The following is a 12,920-nucleotide window of genomic DNA, read 5'->3' on the forward strand; positions in this document are numbered from 1 at the left end:
TCCCTAATTCTGAGGTAAGAAATAAATGTATGTTTGTTATTTTAATCGTCCCCGAATAATGTCAGATTTCAAAAACCTTAGATACTTGAAGTCAATATTTGGTGCTGACGAAATTAAACTTCTGTGGCGTGTGATAGCCAATGGAACAAATCTGGATGTTCAGTTTATACTGCTATAGACACATTAAAGTGATTTTAAATATAACACATGATTACTAAAATTCTAACTTAGTTCAGGCTATTTCTGTATCTGAATCTTTGTGTTCGTGCGATCTCTGTGTGAGTGACGAGTGTTTGTGTGCTTCATTGCAGCGCACTGATAGAAACATTGTGTCTTTTCTCAAGTAAAAAAGTGGATTTATTGCTGCCGTATCAGCAAAAAAGCACATACATGACTATCACATTTTTTAGTGAATGTAAAGACAAAATATTTTTTTACTCCAACTAGTCCTTCGGGCAGGTGAAAATAGATTTTGGTAGCCCGACTGGAAAAAGCAAAGCCCCAGGATGTCGGGCTGTCTGTACAGCAACAATTCCTCTGAGGAATGACAGATACAGGTCCTGCACAGTGGCCAGCCAGAAAGTGTTTAACTGCACTTTTACATTCATCTAACCACTCTGTCACCAGTCTTGCTGTGTGTATTGGTGCTTTATCATCCTGATTGGCACCACCATAGGGTGAACCATTGGGTGCATATGGTCCTCCAGAATAGCTGGGTAGTAGGGCTGGGCGATAAAAATGATATCAGTATTGACCGAACACCATTGTCAATATTGATAATAAAAAAAAAAAGTTTGGTATGAAGCACTATATAGATTTGTTAAAATGTGGCTGCTAAGCGCATGTCTTTGAAGCAATGGCAATAAGCTTAGGGTGTCAGTTCATGGATTTCGCTACATTCATTCTTCCATGGTGGGGCGCGACACCAAAATTCAACCCGTCACGGATACATTACAGCTTCTCTTTCAAAACATTCAGTCTTTGTTGTTTTTTTAATAGCAAGTTATAATTGCACCAAAACATTTTTAAAAGGTAAGTTAATTATTACAGCGCAAACTTTTCTGTAATCGTAGTAGTGCTGTGTGTTATTTGTTTAACCCTTTAAGGTGACATGCTGACTGACGGTCTGACAGACTGACTGACAGGTGCGTGATGCTAGCAAACATTATGTAGATTTCAGTTAAGATAAGCATAGTTTTCCATAATTATACTTTATTTATAGATAAAGGTTTACGGCTCTGCATACAATGACTTCATCTTGCTGGAAGTTATAGCCGTTTTACTTTACTCCAAGATGCATCAATGCCACTCTGCAGTTCTATTGGAGACATTCATAAATATTCCTACCCAATCTAATATATGTTGGAGACACACGTTATAAAAACACACTAAATTGCACTTCAGTATCGTTTATTTGAGAGTGCTTGAGAGAAGTTTTGTGCACGAACAGAGGAAATAGGTGTGAAAGCAAAGAGATTCGCATGCTCATTTTACATAAATGCGATCTCGACTTGTAATACTGCGCTCACAATGTTTTCCTTGAAATAACGCCATAGGTAGTTGGTAGATCTGTGTAAAACGCCTGCCGCCACAGCTAGAACAAATCCATTAATGTAAGTAGAACTAACCAATCTGCTTCACAATTTGCATGGAATATATACATTTCAGTAATAACGGCAGACTGATTACCTCACAGACAAACAGCGCATCCAAACACTACAGTGGTTTTTACTTTTTTCCATAAAATTGCATCGGAGCTACAGCAATTGTCTGTTTGTCATCCTCTGAGAAAATGGCCACCTAGTTATGAAAGATGCCATAGAAAATGATAAAGGAAAGTGCTCATCAGTTCAGGTCAGAATAACAAAACATGAGTGCCATAATGTATATCAGCCGTGAGGAGGTTGTAAATAAAAAAAAGCATGTCGCCAAAGTGGCTTTTTGGTTTCTTTTCTTGTGCATCCCAGCCAATAGCTACCCATTTGAAAGATTTTTTAGCATAATACATCTAAATAGATTGTTAAAAAAATATTCAATAATTATCTAAATTATATATCAAAATTATATATTGAACTATATGAAACATGACATCATGATGGGGCAGCATGGTGGCGCAGTGGGTAGCATAATCGCCTTACAGCAAGAAGGTTGCTGGATAAGTACTGGATGCGTTGGCGGTAAGTTGGTGATTCATTCGTTTTTGGCGACCTCTGATTAACAAAGGGATTAAGCAAAAATAAAAAAATATGAATGAATGAATGAATGAATAATATCATGGTAATTATTGTGCAATATTTCCCAGGCCTACTGGGTAGTCCTTGGCAGGGATGCACCCATCTAGCACAAGTATTGGGCCTGGGGAAGTCCATGATAATGCAGCCCAAACAATCACTGATCCAGCCCAATGCTTCACTCTGGGCATGCAACAGTTTAGGTGGTACGTGTCTTAGGGGCTTTTCCACACCATAACTCTCTCGGATGTGAGAAAGACAGTGAAGGTGGACTCATCAGAGCACAATACATGTTTTACATTGTCCACAGCCCAAGATTTTTGCTGCAGGCACCATTAAAACTGGCATTTAGCATTGGCAAGTATGACCAAAGATTTGGCTATTGCAGCCTGACCATGTATATTGACCCTGTGAAGCTCCCGAGTCCTGACAAACAGTTTTGGCGAAAACAGTAGAGTGCAAATTTAATTCAACAGTGAGTTGGGCAGCTGTGGTTTTATGTTTTCTGCATACAATTCGTGCTAGCACCTAATAAATGTGTAAATCACATTATGGTTTTTAGTCATGGATCGGACCATTTTTCGGATCAGCCAAAAAGGGGAGGAGACAAATATAATTTGCCTTCCATTTCTTACAAAAACAGTACTGCAGGAAACTTTTTGATTTTAACAAACAGAACTTAGAACCTATAACTTTATTTAAAAATAAAATTAAGAAATAATCAGCTGAATAAAAATAAATTGGTACTGAAAAAAGTAATTTTCTCACTAACATTTGAGCGCTGTTGAATTCCAGTATCATGACAACACTACTCTTGATACATCACAAAGACTTGCTCTCTTGGACACAGATGCACCAGTGAGATGCGTACCAACAATTTGTCCTCTTTTGAACTAATGTCACAAATAATATTGTGTGCATTGCAATAGTTTAAGCAAATCTGTGTTATTACTCTGCTAATTAAACCTTCAAACACTGTTCTTACTGGTGGAATGTGTAATCAATGACGATTGGCCACCAGGCTGGTCAAATTTAGCTATGAATCCTCCAACACTAAATTGGCCAGTGTTTCAGTTTCATTGTCCAACCCCTGTAAGTAAATACATACATACACTTTAATATAGATTTTTAATTACATAAAAAGTAATAATTAAAAGGTTACTTTTCACTCAACCTGTAAATAGCACCTAATTATATGTAGGGTTCTTTATGCATGTTTATAAGGCCCTGGGCATAGATGATTATTGCCTACACGTGGAATCAGTTGTTCTTGAACTATTTCATATGTTTAGAATAAATTTCAGCATGAAAGTTGATGAATCATGATTTATTTGTGAAAACATCTGTACGCAAACTTTACACATGTTTACACTTTACACAGATATTTAAAATCCAATACTTTTTGTAAATGTTCACCATTAATTAACATTTTTGGCTCTGCTTCTTTCTTATTTGTAATTTTAAAATACACACAGGTGCTTTTTTGAACATTCAATGTTAATCAGCACTAAATAATCCAATCCAAGACTTTTGACTTTGTAATGGTTAGATTTGTGCCACTTTATGCTATTCCTACTCTATTACAGCCCTTGCAAAACAGGTTATTAATAAATATCACCATAGGTATATATCTGCAGAAACAACTGTAATTTTTGCTGAGAAAAGTACCTTTTGTAGCTCATGTGTCCTTGAGTATCCTGCTTTTTGTAGAATGGACCAAGCAATTTCAGTGTCGTTGGTATTCATCTGACAGCCATATGTTTCAAAATATACTGCAAGACATTTCACATGTCAACATATGAATTATATACTGCAAACCAAAATGGTATTTATACTAGGACTGCACAATATATTCGTACAGCATCAATATGGCAATGAAATCATTTGCAATAGTCACATCACAGGATAAGCAATGTTGAGTTTGTTTTGTAATTTATCATTTGCATGTATTTCTGAGGTCTGTGACTGTAAGAGGACTTTAAAAGCATTCAGGAATAAGAACCTTTACTTCTAACATCAGAACACTGTTTATTTCAACTGTATATTTTTTCTGTACTATATTTATCTATGCTTGTAGGTTGTTTAATGCTGATGCACTCCTCCTACAAAATCATTCCAATCAATTTAAAGCTATTAATTCTTGATAGAAATATTTGATAAGCAGAAATATTCGATAAGCAGAAATATTCAAGTCATCTGGTGAAATTGTTTTCATATGGCAATATATATGACAGGATAACAAAATATCGAAATGTTAAATTTTTTCCAATATCATGCAGCCCCAAGCTGCATTTGATTAATGACATTTTCTAATATTAAAAATAACACACTAACATACATATTATGCAAACATAATACACAACACCTTATTTTTTTATATAATATACTTATTTAGTTGTCAGACATAATGCAAACCAAAATTGTAAAAAAATGTGTTAAAAAAATATTTGTAATTGGTGTAGTTTTATGATTATTTCGTTTGACAATAAATATGTTCCATTACACAGTACCACCATGTCTGTCCATAGAAAAAAAATGTTCTGACCTTTCCGTGAATGAGCTGACTTGTATTTAGGAATATGCTCCTCATATTCCTCACAGCCGTCAAAATCGCTTTTATCAGAACTCTTGATGAAGTCCTGAAAACTGGGACCAAATGTTAGTTTACTTTTTAGCTGCATCATTCTGCTCAGACCGGTACCGGGAGAACTGGACTCAGTGCAGTAATATTGGTGACATATGTCTCTATAAATTCGTAGAGACAAACATTTTCTAAATATACATCTAAAGAGTTTTAAAGTACTACTTCTGTTCATGTCTCAGCCAGGTTGCTTTCCTTCTTCTTCTTCTTCTTCTTGTGTGTTGTTTGGCGGTTGGCAACCAGCTTTTTGGAGCATTACCGCCACCATCTGGATTGGAGTGTGAATCAGGAGTTGACTACCTTATGCATTCCTTATAGTGTAACAAATCGGCACAAAAGAAAAGCTCATACTATTAAAAAATAAAAAATAAATAAATAAATAAAAATACCATCCTTGACCATAATTACATTTATATTCTATTACCTAACCCTGTGTCTTTCGAAAAGTTATACACATATCTAAAACATACATCCCCCGTGCTCAACTTGTAACTGTGCTTTTCCTGTAACTGTGTGAACAATATATTTCTTTCTGTGTGGTAAATTGGGCATTGCATCAATACATGTTCTATAGTCTTCTGGCTGTTATTACATTCACACATCCCATCTGCATGTTTATTGATCATGTGTAATGTACTATTGAGTGCTGTGTGATTAAATCTCATTCTTGTGAACTTGTCTTCTTCCTGTTTGCTTTTCCTTGTTTCCCTACCTTTTCCAACTTTGTTCTGTATGTTGTAATATTGACGTCCTGTACTCCCGTTATTCCATATCTGTTGCCATTTTCCCAATACTTTAGTTTTAACAATACTTTTGATTTCTGACTTGCTGTATTTGATGTTAATGTCTATTGTAGTTTGCTGTGCTGCCTGTTTTGCCAATTTGTCTGCCATCTCATTCCCACTGACCCCTATGTGTGCTGGTACCCACAACAATGAAATGATGACTCCTGATTTTATGAGATTATTTCCCATCTGCACTATTTCATAAATGATGTCCTGCCGTGACTCTGATACTAAATTTTTTATACTCATAAGTGCTGAACTTGAATCAGACTCAATGACTACTTTAATTGGTTTATTATCTTCAACCCACTTTAAAGCCAACCATATCGCTACCAATTCTGCTGTATACACTGCTAAATTATTATTAATTCTTTTTTGCAGCTTCAATCTTTAACTTTGGAATACTGTATGACACTCCTACTCTTTGTCCAATTCTTGATGCATCTGTGTATATTTCAGTTGTTTCGTTGTATTTTTCCTTTATATAATTTTCTACTCGTTTGCTGTCAATCTCACTTTCTTGTTTTTTTTCTTTCAGTATTAAAAAATCAACTTCCAAATCACCAAGCAGCCATGTGGGAACAACTGGAAATACTATAGTGGGCGAAACTGTTAGTGTGTCTATTTCCATATCATTTATTTTACTTCGTATAATCCATCCATAACCTTTAACATCCTGTTTCTCTCGTTCTTGGCATTGCATTAGAACTGTTTGTGTTATGTGATTATCATTATGACCTTTCAAGTTTGCCCAGTATACTACTGCCAGTTGATCCCTTCTAAGGTGTAAAGGCATCTCTCCCATCTCAACTTGTAATGCTGCTACTGGTGTGGTTTTCATGGCTCCACGGCATACTCTTAGTGCTTGATTTTGGATTTTATCTAACTGTTTTAATGTTGTATTAGCCGCTGATCCATACACCATACACCCATAGTCAATCACTGATCTTATCAACCCTGTATAAATTGTTTTTAATGCCGTTCTACTAGCACCCCAGTCAACACCACATAAGCACCTCATCACATTTATCACTCTCTTACATTTGTCAATCATTTTCCTAATATGTGTGTTCCATGTGAGTCTCCAAACCACAGTCCCAGATATTTAAATTATTCAACATTCTCCAACTCTTTATCCCCAATCTCAATTTTAATTCCCATCTTGTTTTCTTTTTGGTTACTTTTGTTTTTTCTTGAGATATTCGAAATCCCCACTTAACTGTCCAATCCTGCACTGAATTTAATATCTGTTGCATTTTCTTTATTAAAAATGTTATGTTTCTCCCTCTTTTCCAAACCGCACCATCATCTGCAAATAATGCAACCCCTGTATTATTTTCTATCTCCTTAAAGATACCATCAAACATTATAGAAAACAAAAAAGGGCTAATGATGCTTCCTTGTGGTGTACCATTTTCTACTCTGTAGCATCCACTAAATGTACCATTAATTTTTACTATTATAGATCTTTCTGATAGGAATTCTTTAATCCATTTCAGTATACGTCCCTTAATTCCTAACTGGTCAAGTTTGATTAACACTCCATCTATCCACAACATGTCATAAGCTTTCTCTATGTCTAAAAATACGGCTATAACTGATTCCCTGTTTACTTGTGCTTTTTTAATATCATCTTCCAACCTTAAAATTGGATCCATTGTCCCTCTACCTTTCCTAAATCCACTTTGGTAGTTTCCTAGTTTTCCTTTAGTTTCAACCCAGTAAACTAATCTGTCATTAATCATTTTTTTCCATCGTTTTCCCCATATGCGATGTCAAGGCTATCGGTCTATAACTGGTTGGCTGTTTTGGATCTTTCCCAGGCTTTTTAATGGGAATGATTACTGCCTTCTTCCATTCCTTTGGAATAACCCCCACTTCCCATATTTTGTTATACAACCTTAACAGCACCTCCTTTCCTTTATCAGTTAGATTTTCTAACATAGTAGAACTAATTTCATCTCTTCCTGGAGCTGTTTTCCCTAATTTCTTCAATGCCCTATTAAGCTCAGTCCCTGAGAAATTAATATTTAGTACCTGGTCCTCTTCATCTTTTCCTAAACCAAACTGATATCTTCTACAAGTTTCCTCCCTACCTCTTTTCTCCTCTTGGCTTAAATTGTCTGTGCTGTGTACTTTAACTAGGGTCCTTACTATGACTTCTGCTTTCTCTTTATTATTAATAATAACCCTCTGCCCATCCATCAGCATTGGATATCCATATTCTTTTCCATTTCCTTTCATTTTTTTAATCATTCCCCATACTCTCTCTACTGGTGTTGTTCTGCCAATAGACTCACAAAATTGTCTCCAATATTCTTTCTTTGATTTTTTGACCGTTTTCCTTACTATTGCCTGTGATTTTTTTGTATTCAATAAGGTTTTGAAAGTTGTGTGTTCTTTTCATTTTTTTAAATGCTTTATTTCTCTCCTTTATAGCTTTCTTACACTCCTTTGTCCACCATAGAACAATTTTATTAATTATTTTAGGTTTAGATTTAGGTATTGCCATGTTTGCTGCTTCAATTATTCATCCACTAACTCTTACACACATACTTTCAATATCTAAATTGTCCTCAATCTTTTGCAAACGATCTTCACTGATTTCCCTAAATTTATCCCAATCTGCTCTTTCTAAAATCCACTTCTCCTCTCTCACTTCAATTTCTTTTACACATTCTATTCCTATTTGAGTTTTGATTGGGTAATGATCACTCCCAACTGTACTACCTCTTAATACTTCCCATTCACATCTATCTGCAATATCTTTGGTAACTATTGTAATGTCTATTGCTGATTCTGTACCTCTTGCTATATCCAATCTAGTTCCTGTCCCATCATTAATGCAAATTAGCTCTTCTTCTTCTATGAATTCTTCAATTACTCTCCCATTATTGTCATTTCTGTTTCCCCATAATGTGCTGTGGGAATTAAAATCTCCACACCAGACTGTTTTTCCATTAATATCCTCCCATATCTCTTCCAACTGTTCCCTTTCTAACATTCTACATGGGTTATAAAAATTTATTATTTTTACCTTACCTTCATTTGACCATATCTCTACAATAATATATTCTAATTCATTCCCTCTCTTTACTTCTCTGTATTGGATACCTTTTTGTATAAATGTAATAATTCCCCCACCTTTACATATTTTCCTATCCATTCTTACTGCATTGTACCCTTTAATATTAAAATCCAATCTTGATATTAACCATGACTCTTGCACACACACTATATCGGGTTTTTCGTTTAAATTATCTATATATTTCTTAAATTCCTGACCATTAGAAATTAAACTCCTCGCATTCCACTGCAGTAAAATTATTACCATTACGCAGTTCCACCCCATGCTTGTGATTGTTGTTGCTGAACTTCTTCATTTAATGTGTTTCTCACTGTTTCCCAAGAGATTTCTTTAATGCCCAAGTATTTCTCCGCTGCCTTAACTATTATTTTAATCCTTTCCGTGCGGCTTGTTGTCTGTGCTGAACAGTTGATCACCTCTGCCATAAAAAGAACAAAGTCATTTTTATCCACAATCATTGTTTCTTCCTTTATTTTATCACACTTTTTACACTTGATCACGTCTTTGCTTTCTTCTCTCATTGTTGGTATCTGTACTGTCTGTTCCCTTGTAGGCCTAACTTTCTTTGTTGCCTCTGCATAAGATATTCCTTGAGTGGCTCACACCCTCGGTTTGCTGAACTATGTTCTCCACCACAGTTGCAACATTTAAGTTTGGCTTCCTTATCACATTGTCCATAGTCATGCTCTCCACTACATTTACTACATCTCATTTTTCCTTTACAGACCGCTGCAATGTGACCAAACCGTTGACATTTGTAGCATCTAACAGGTGGCGGTATGTACATTCTGACTTCATAACTCATGTATCCTATGAAGACTTTGTCAGGAAGTTTTGTTTCATCAAATGTCAGCATTATCGAAAGACTGTCAGTTATGGCTCCGTTCCATCTTGTTTTTAAGTGCTTAGCTTCTTTTACTTTAACATTCGTTATTCCTTCAATCACATTGTTTATTGACTCACTGATCGGTATGCCCGTGATTACACCTCTTATAAGTTTTCTGTCAAAGACCTTTGAACATTTCACTTTTTTACCATTTATTTTATTTACTTTAGTTGCTTTCTTTTGTTGAACCTCATCCTTACATGAAACCAATAAGCATCCATTCCTCAATTTTTTAGCAGATCTTACCTCCCCAATCTCTTTATACAGAGCTTTCGTCAGTTGTATAGGACTCCAGTCCTCAAATGTAGCCCCTTCCTGTATAAGTCTAACAAACACTTTATGTTGTTGTTTTTTTCCGCAACATTGGATCTCATCTCTTCGTCACTGTCTGGTTTGTTTTTCTTTTTCCGCTTTTTACCTCTATAGTTTGTCCATGGTTTGCCACTCTCGCTACCCTCCATTTCCTCTACTTCACTTCCTGATCCGTCATTTCCGTCTCCCCACTCCTGACCATTCTCAATCCAGTCGTTGCCAACTGCCTGTACTGCTCCTCCTCCACTTGATGCCGCCAGGGGCGGACCAAGATGGCGTACTAGGTAGCAGCATTTTGTAACAGCTGGCGGAGTTTCAAAGTGTTTCTTAGAGTTCTTTAAAGTTTTCCCAATTAATTGGTAGCGAATTGTTTTTTCATCATCTATAAATGGCGGGTAGAGGAAGAAAACCGGAGGATACAGCTGTGATCAGCGACAAATTTGATCATGATTATGCGGAGGTGATGGAAGTAGGTGCTGAAACTAATAAGCGTCTCCTGGAGGTTTGTGATGATGTGAATCTACCTGTTACGCCCAGTAAAATGCACATTTCGAAGAAAGTACGTTCTGACAGCGAAGAAGATATCTCTAATGCAGTTATTCTCGAGGCTATTTACTCCATCGGCAAAAGATTTGACAAGCAGGAAGAAAAGTTGGAAGAAGTCACGAAAAAATTGGAAGAGAACTGTAGCGTCATATGTGAAGTTAAAGAGGAGTTAAAGGCTCAAAAACAGAAGGCAATTGAATTGGAACTGGAGCTTTCTGATCTCCAAAAAGAAAACAAAGAGTTGTAATCTAGGGTAGGAGAATTGGATCGCTACAAAAGGCGCTGGAATTTACGCATAAAAGGACTTCCAGAGAAACAAAACGAGAATACTAGAGAAGTAGTGATCACCTTGCTCTCCAAGATTGCACCTGGCGTGCCCTGGGAAATGGAAGAAGCAGTTGACACAGTCCATCGAATTGGCAGGAGAGAAGGTAATCGCACACGTCAAATCATCATGCAGTTTTCAAAGAGAATCTACAGAGATCAAATCTGGAAATTGTCCAAGGGATCATCAGTGTGCAACGAGGCAGGTTGTCATTTTGCGGAGGATTTAATCAGAGAGGACAGAGAGGTGAGGCAAGTGCTCTGGCCACGCATTAAACAAGCTCGAGCAGAAGGGAAAGTGGCGTACTTTCGGGGTCCATTGGCTTTCATTGAGGGAAAGCAAATTTTTCCAGGATGATGAAAGCTTTGAATAAGGGAAAAGATTATTATTCAGAGACTCTTTTTGCGTTGCAAGTTTTTTCTTCTTCTTTCGATTCTATACTGACTGTTCTGTGACATTTCTTCTTTGTTCACTGTGAGTTCCAGTGGAACATGTTTTCACTAAAATCTAGTTTATCTTTTTGTTCACTGAATGCAAGGGGTCTAAAGGACAAAGTAAAACGGAAAGCTATTTTTTTGTTTGCTAAGGGGCAGAAATCACAGTTTTTGTTTCTTCAAGAGACTCATTCTACTGTTGAAGATGAAGCTTTTTGGAAAATACAGTGGGGAGACACAATCTTGTTCAGTCATGGCTCTAATCGATCAGCAGGTGTCGCCATATGCCTCAACAATTGTCCTGGGAAGGTTGTGACTTTTCAGTCTGATGATTATGGTCATTGGCTTACTGCTGTGATTAACAGTGAAGGTATTTTTGTTATTATAGTGAATGTGTATGGCTATAATAGTGCTGGGCAAAACAAGTCTTTATTATCCGATCTAACAGAGGTTGTTTTACAATTTAAATCGAAATTTAATACAAATTTGGTACTAATTGGAGGTGATTTTAACTTGGCACCTGATGAATGGATGGATAGATCTCCTTCTAGTTTTACAAGTCATCGTCTTAATAGTATTATTCAGGAATTTTGCCAAGTTAACTCTCTTATAGATGTATGGAGAGTCAAGAATCCTAATACCAATCAGTTCTCTTGCCTCAAACCTAATGGGTCATCTAGGTCACGAATAGATTTTTGGCTCATAACTGAGGAATATCTGGAGCTTGCGAACCAGGTTTTAATATCTGCTGCACCATTGACAGATCACTGTTTGATTTCATTAACTTTGACACCAGTAAGAAAAAATACTACTAAGAAAGACTATTGGAAGTTCAATGCAGAACTTTTAAAGGATAAAGTTTATTGTAGTCAAATTAGAAACCTAATTAGTGAGGTTGAGAATGATTTCTCTTTAAATTCCAGTGGGATGAAATGGGAGTACTTTAAATTTAAAACAAGGGAAATTTCAATTTGGTTTGGTAAACAAAAGAGAAGCGATATATTGCAAAAAGAATTAAGAATAATTCAGGAAATTAATGATTGCTGTAACACACATGATAAGGTTAAAGATGTGGAAAAGTTAATCACTCTTCAAGCTAAATTAGACAGCATGTATGTAATGAAAGCACAAGGAGCTTTTGTAAGGTCTCGGGCAAAATGGATGGAAGAAGGAGAGAAGAACACAGCTTACTTTTGTCAATTAGAAAAGAGGAGATAGCAAAGTAATGCAAATTATACTTTAGTTATTAAGGATACAATAATTACAGATTCTAAACTGATATCTGAGGAAATATATTCATTTTATAGTAATATTTATTCTTCATCATATTCTGAAAACAATGCTATTCAATTTCTAGAAAAGGTTAAAGATTATATCCCACAGATAGATATTAAATTTAAAGAAATGTGTGATGAGGATTTGAAGCTAGAGGAACTTGAAGCAGCTATTAAAAAAATGTGTTTGGGTAAGTCTCCTGGTCAGGATGGGTTGACTACTAACTTCTACAATTTTTTTTGGGAGGATATAAAACATTTGTTATTTGCAGCATTAAAAGAGTGTTTTAATTCAAATACTTTACTTACAACTATGAAACAGGGCTTAATTATTCTTATTCCAAAGTCAAACAAAGATAATAGAATTATTGAGAATTTGAGGCCGATTACTCTACTTA

General features: G+C 35.9%; 1 protein-coding gene across 3 annotated transcripts in view; it reads right to left on the reverse strand.

Moving 5' to 3' along the window:
* Positions 1-9,966, reverse strand: part of cdk5rap1 (CDK5 regulatory subunit associated protein 1) — a 110,194-nt gene extending 100,228 nt beyond the window's left edge. For all 3 annotated transcript variants that reach the window (XM_056468752.1, XM_056468750.1, XM_056468751.1), the window contains exons 1-3: positions 9,878-9,966; positions 4,777-5,140; positions 3,900-4,003 (exon numbers count right to left, since the gene is read on the reverse strand). In XM_056468752.1, the coding sequence (XP_056324727.1) occupies positions 3,900-4,003; positions 4,777-5,047 (375 nt within the window). In that variant the 5' untranslated portion in view covers positions 5,048-5,140; positions 9,878-9,966. The remainder of the gene's footprint in view (positions 1-3,899; positions 4,004-4,776; positions 5,141-9,877) is intronic.
* Positions 9,967-12,920: the final 2,954 nt, after the last annotated feature.

This window comes from Danio aesculapii, chromosome 11 (genome assembly GCF_903798145.1).
Source record: "Danio aesculapii chromosome 11, fDanAes4.1, whole genome shotgun sequence".
Taxonomy (NCBI): Eukaryota; Metazoa; Chordata; class Actinopteri; order Cypriniformes; family Danionidae; genus Danio; species Danio aesculapii.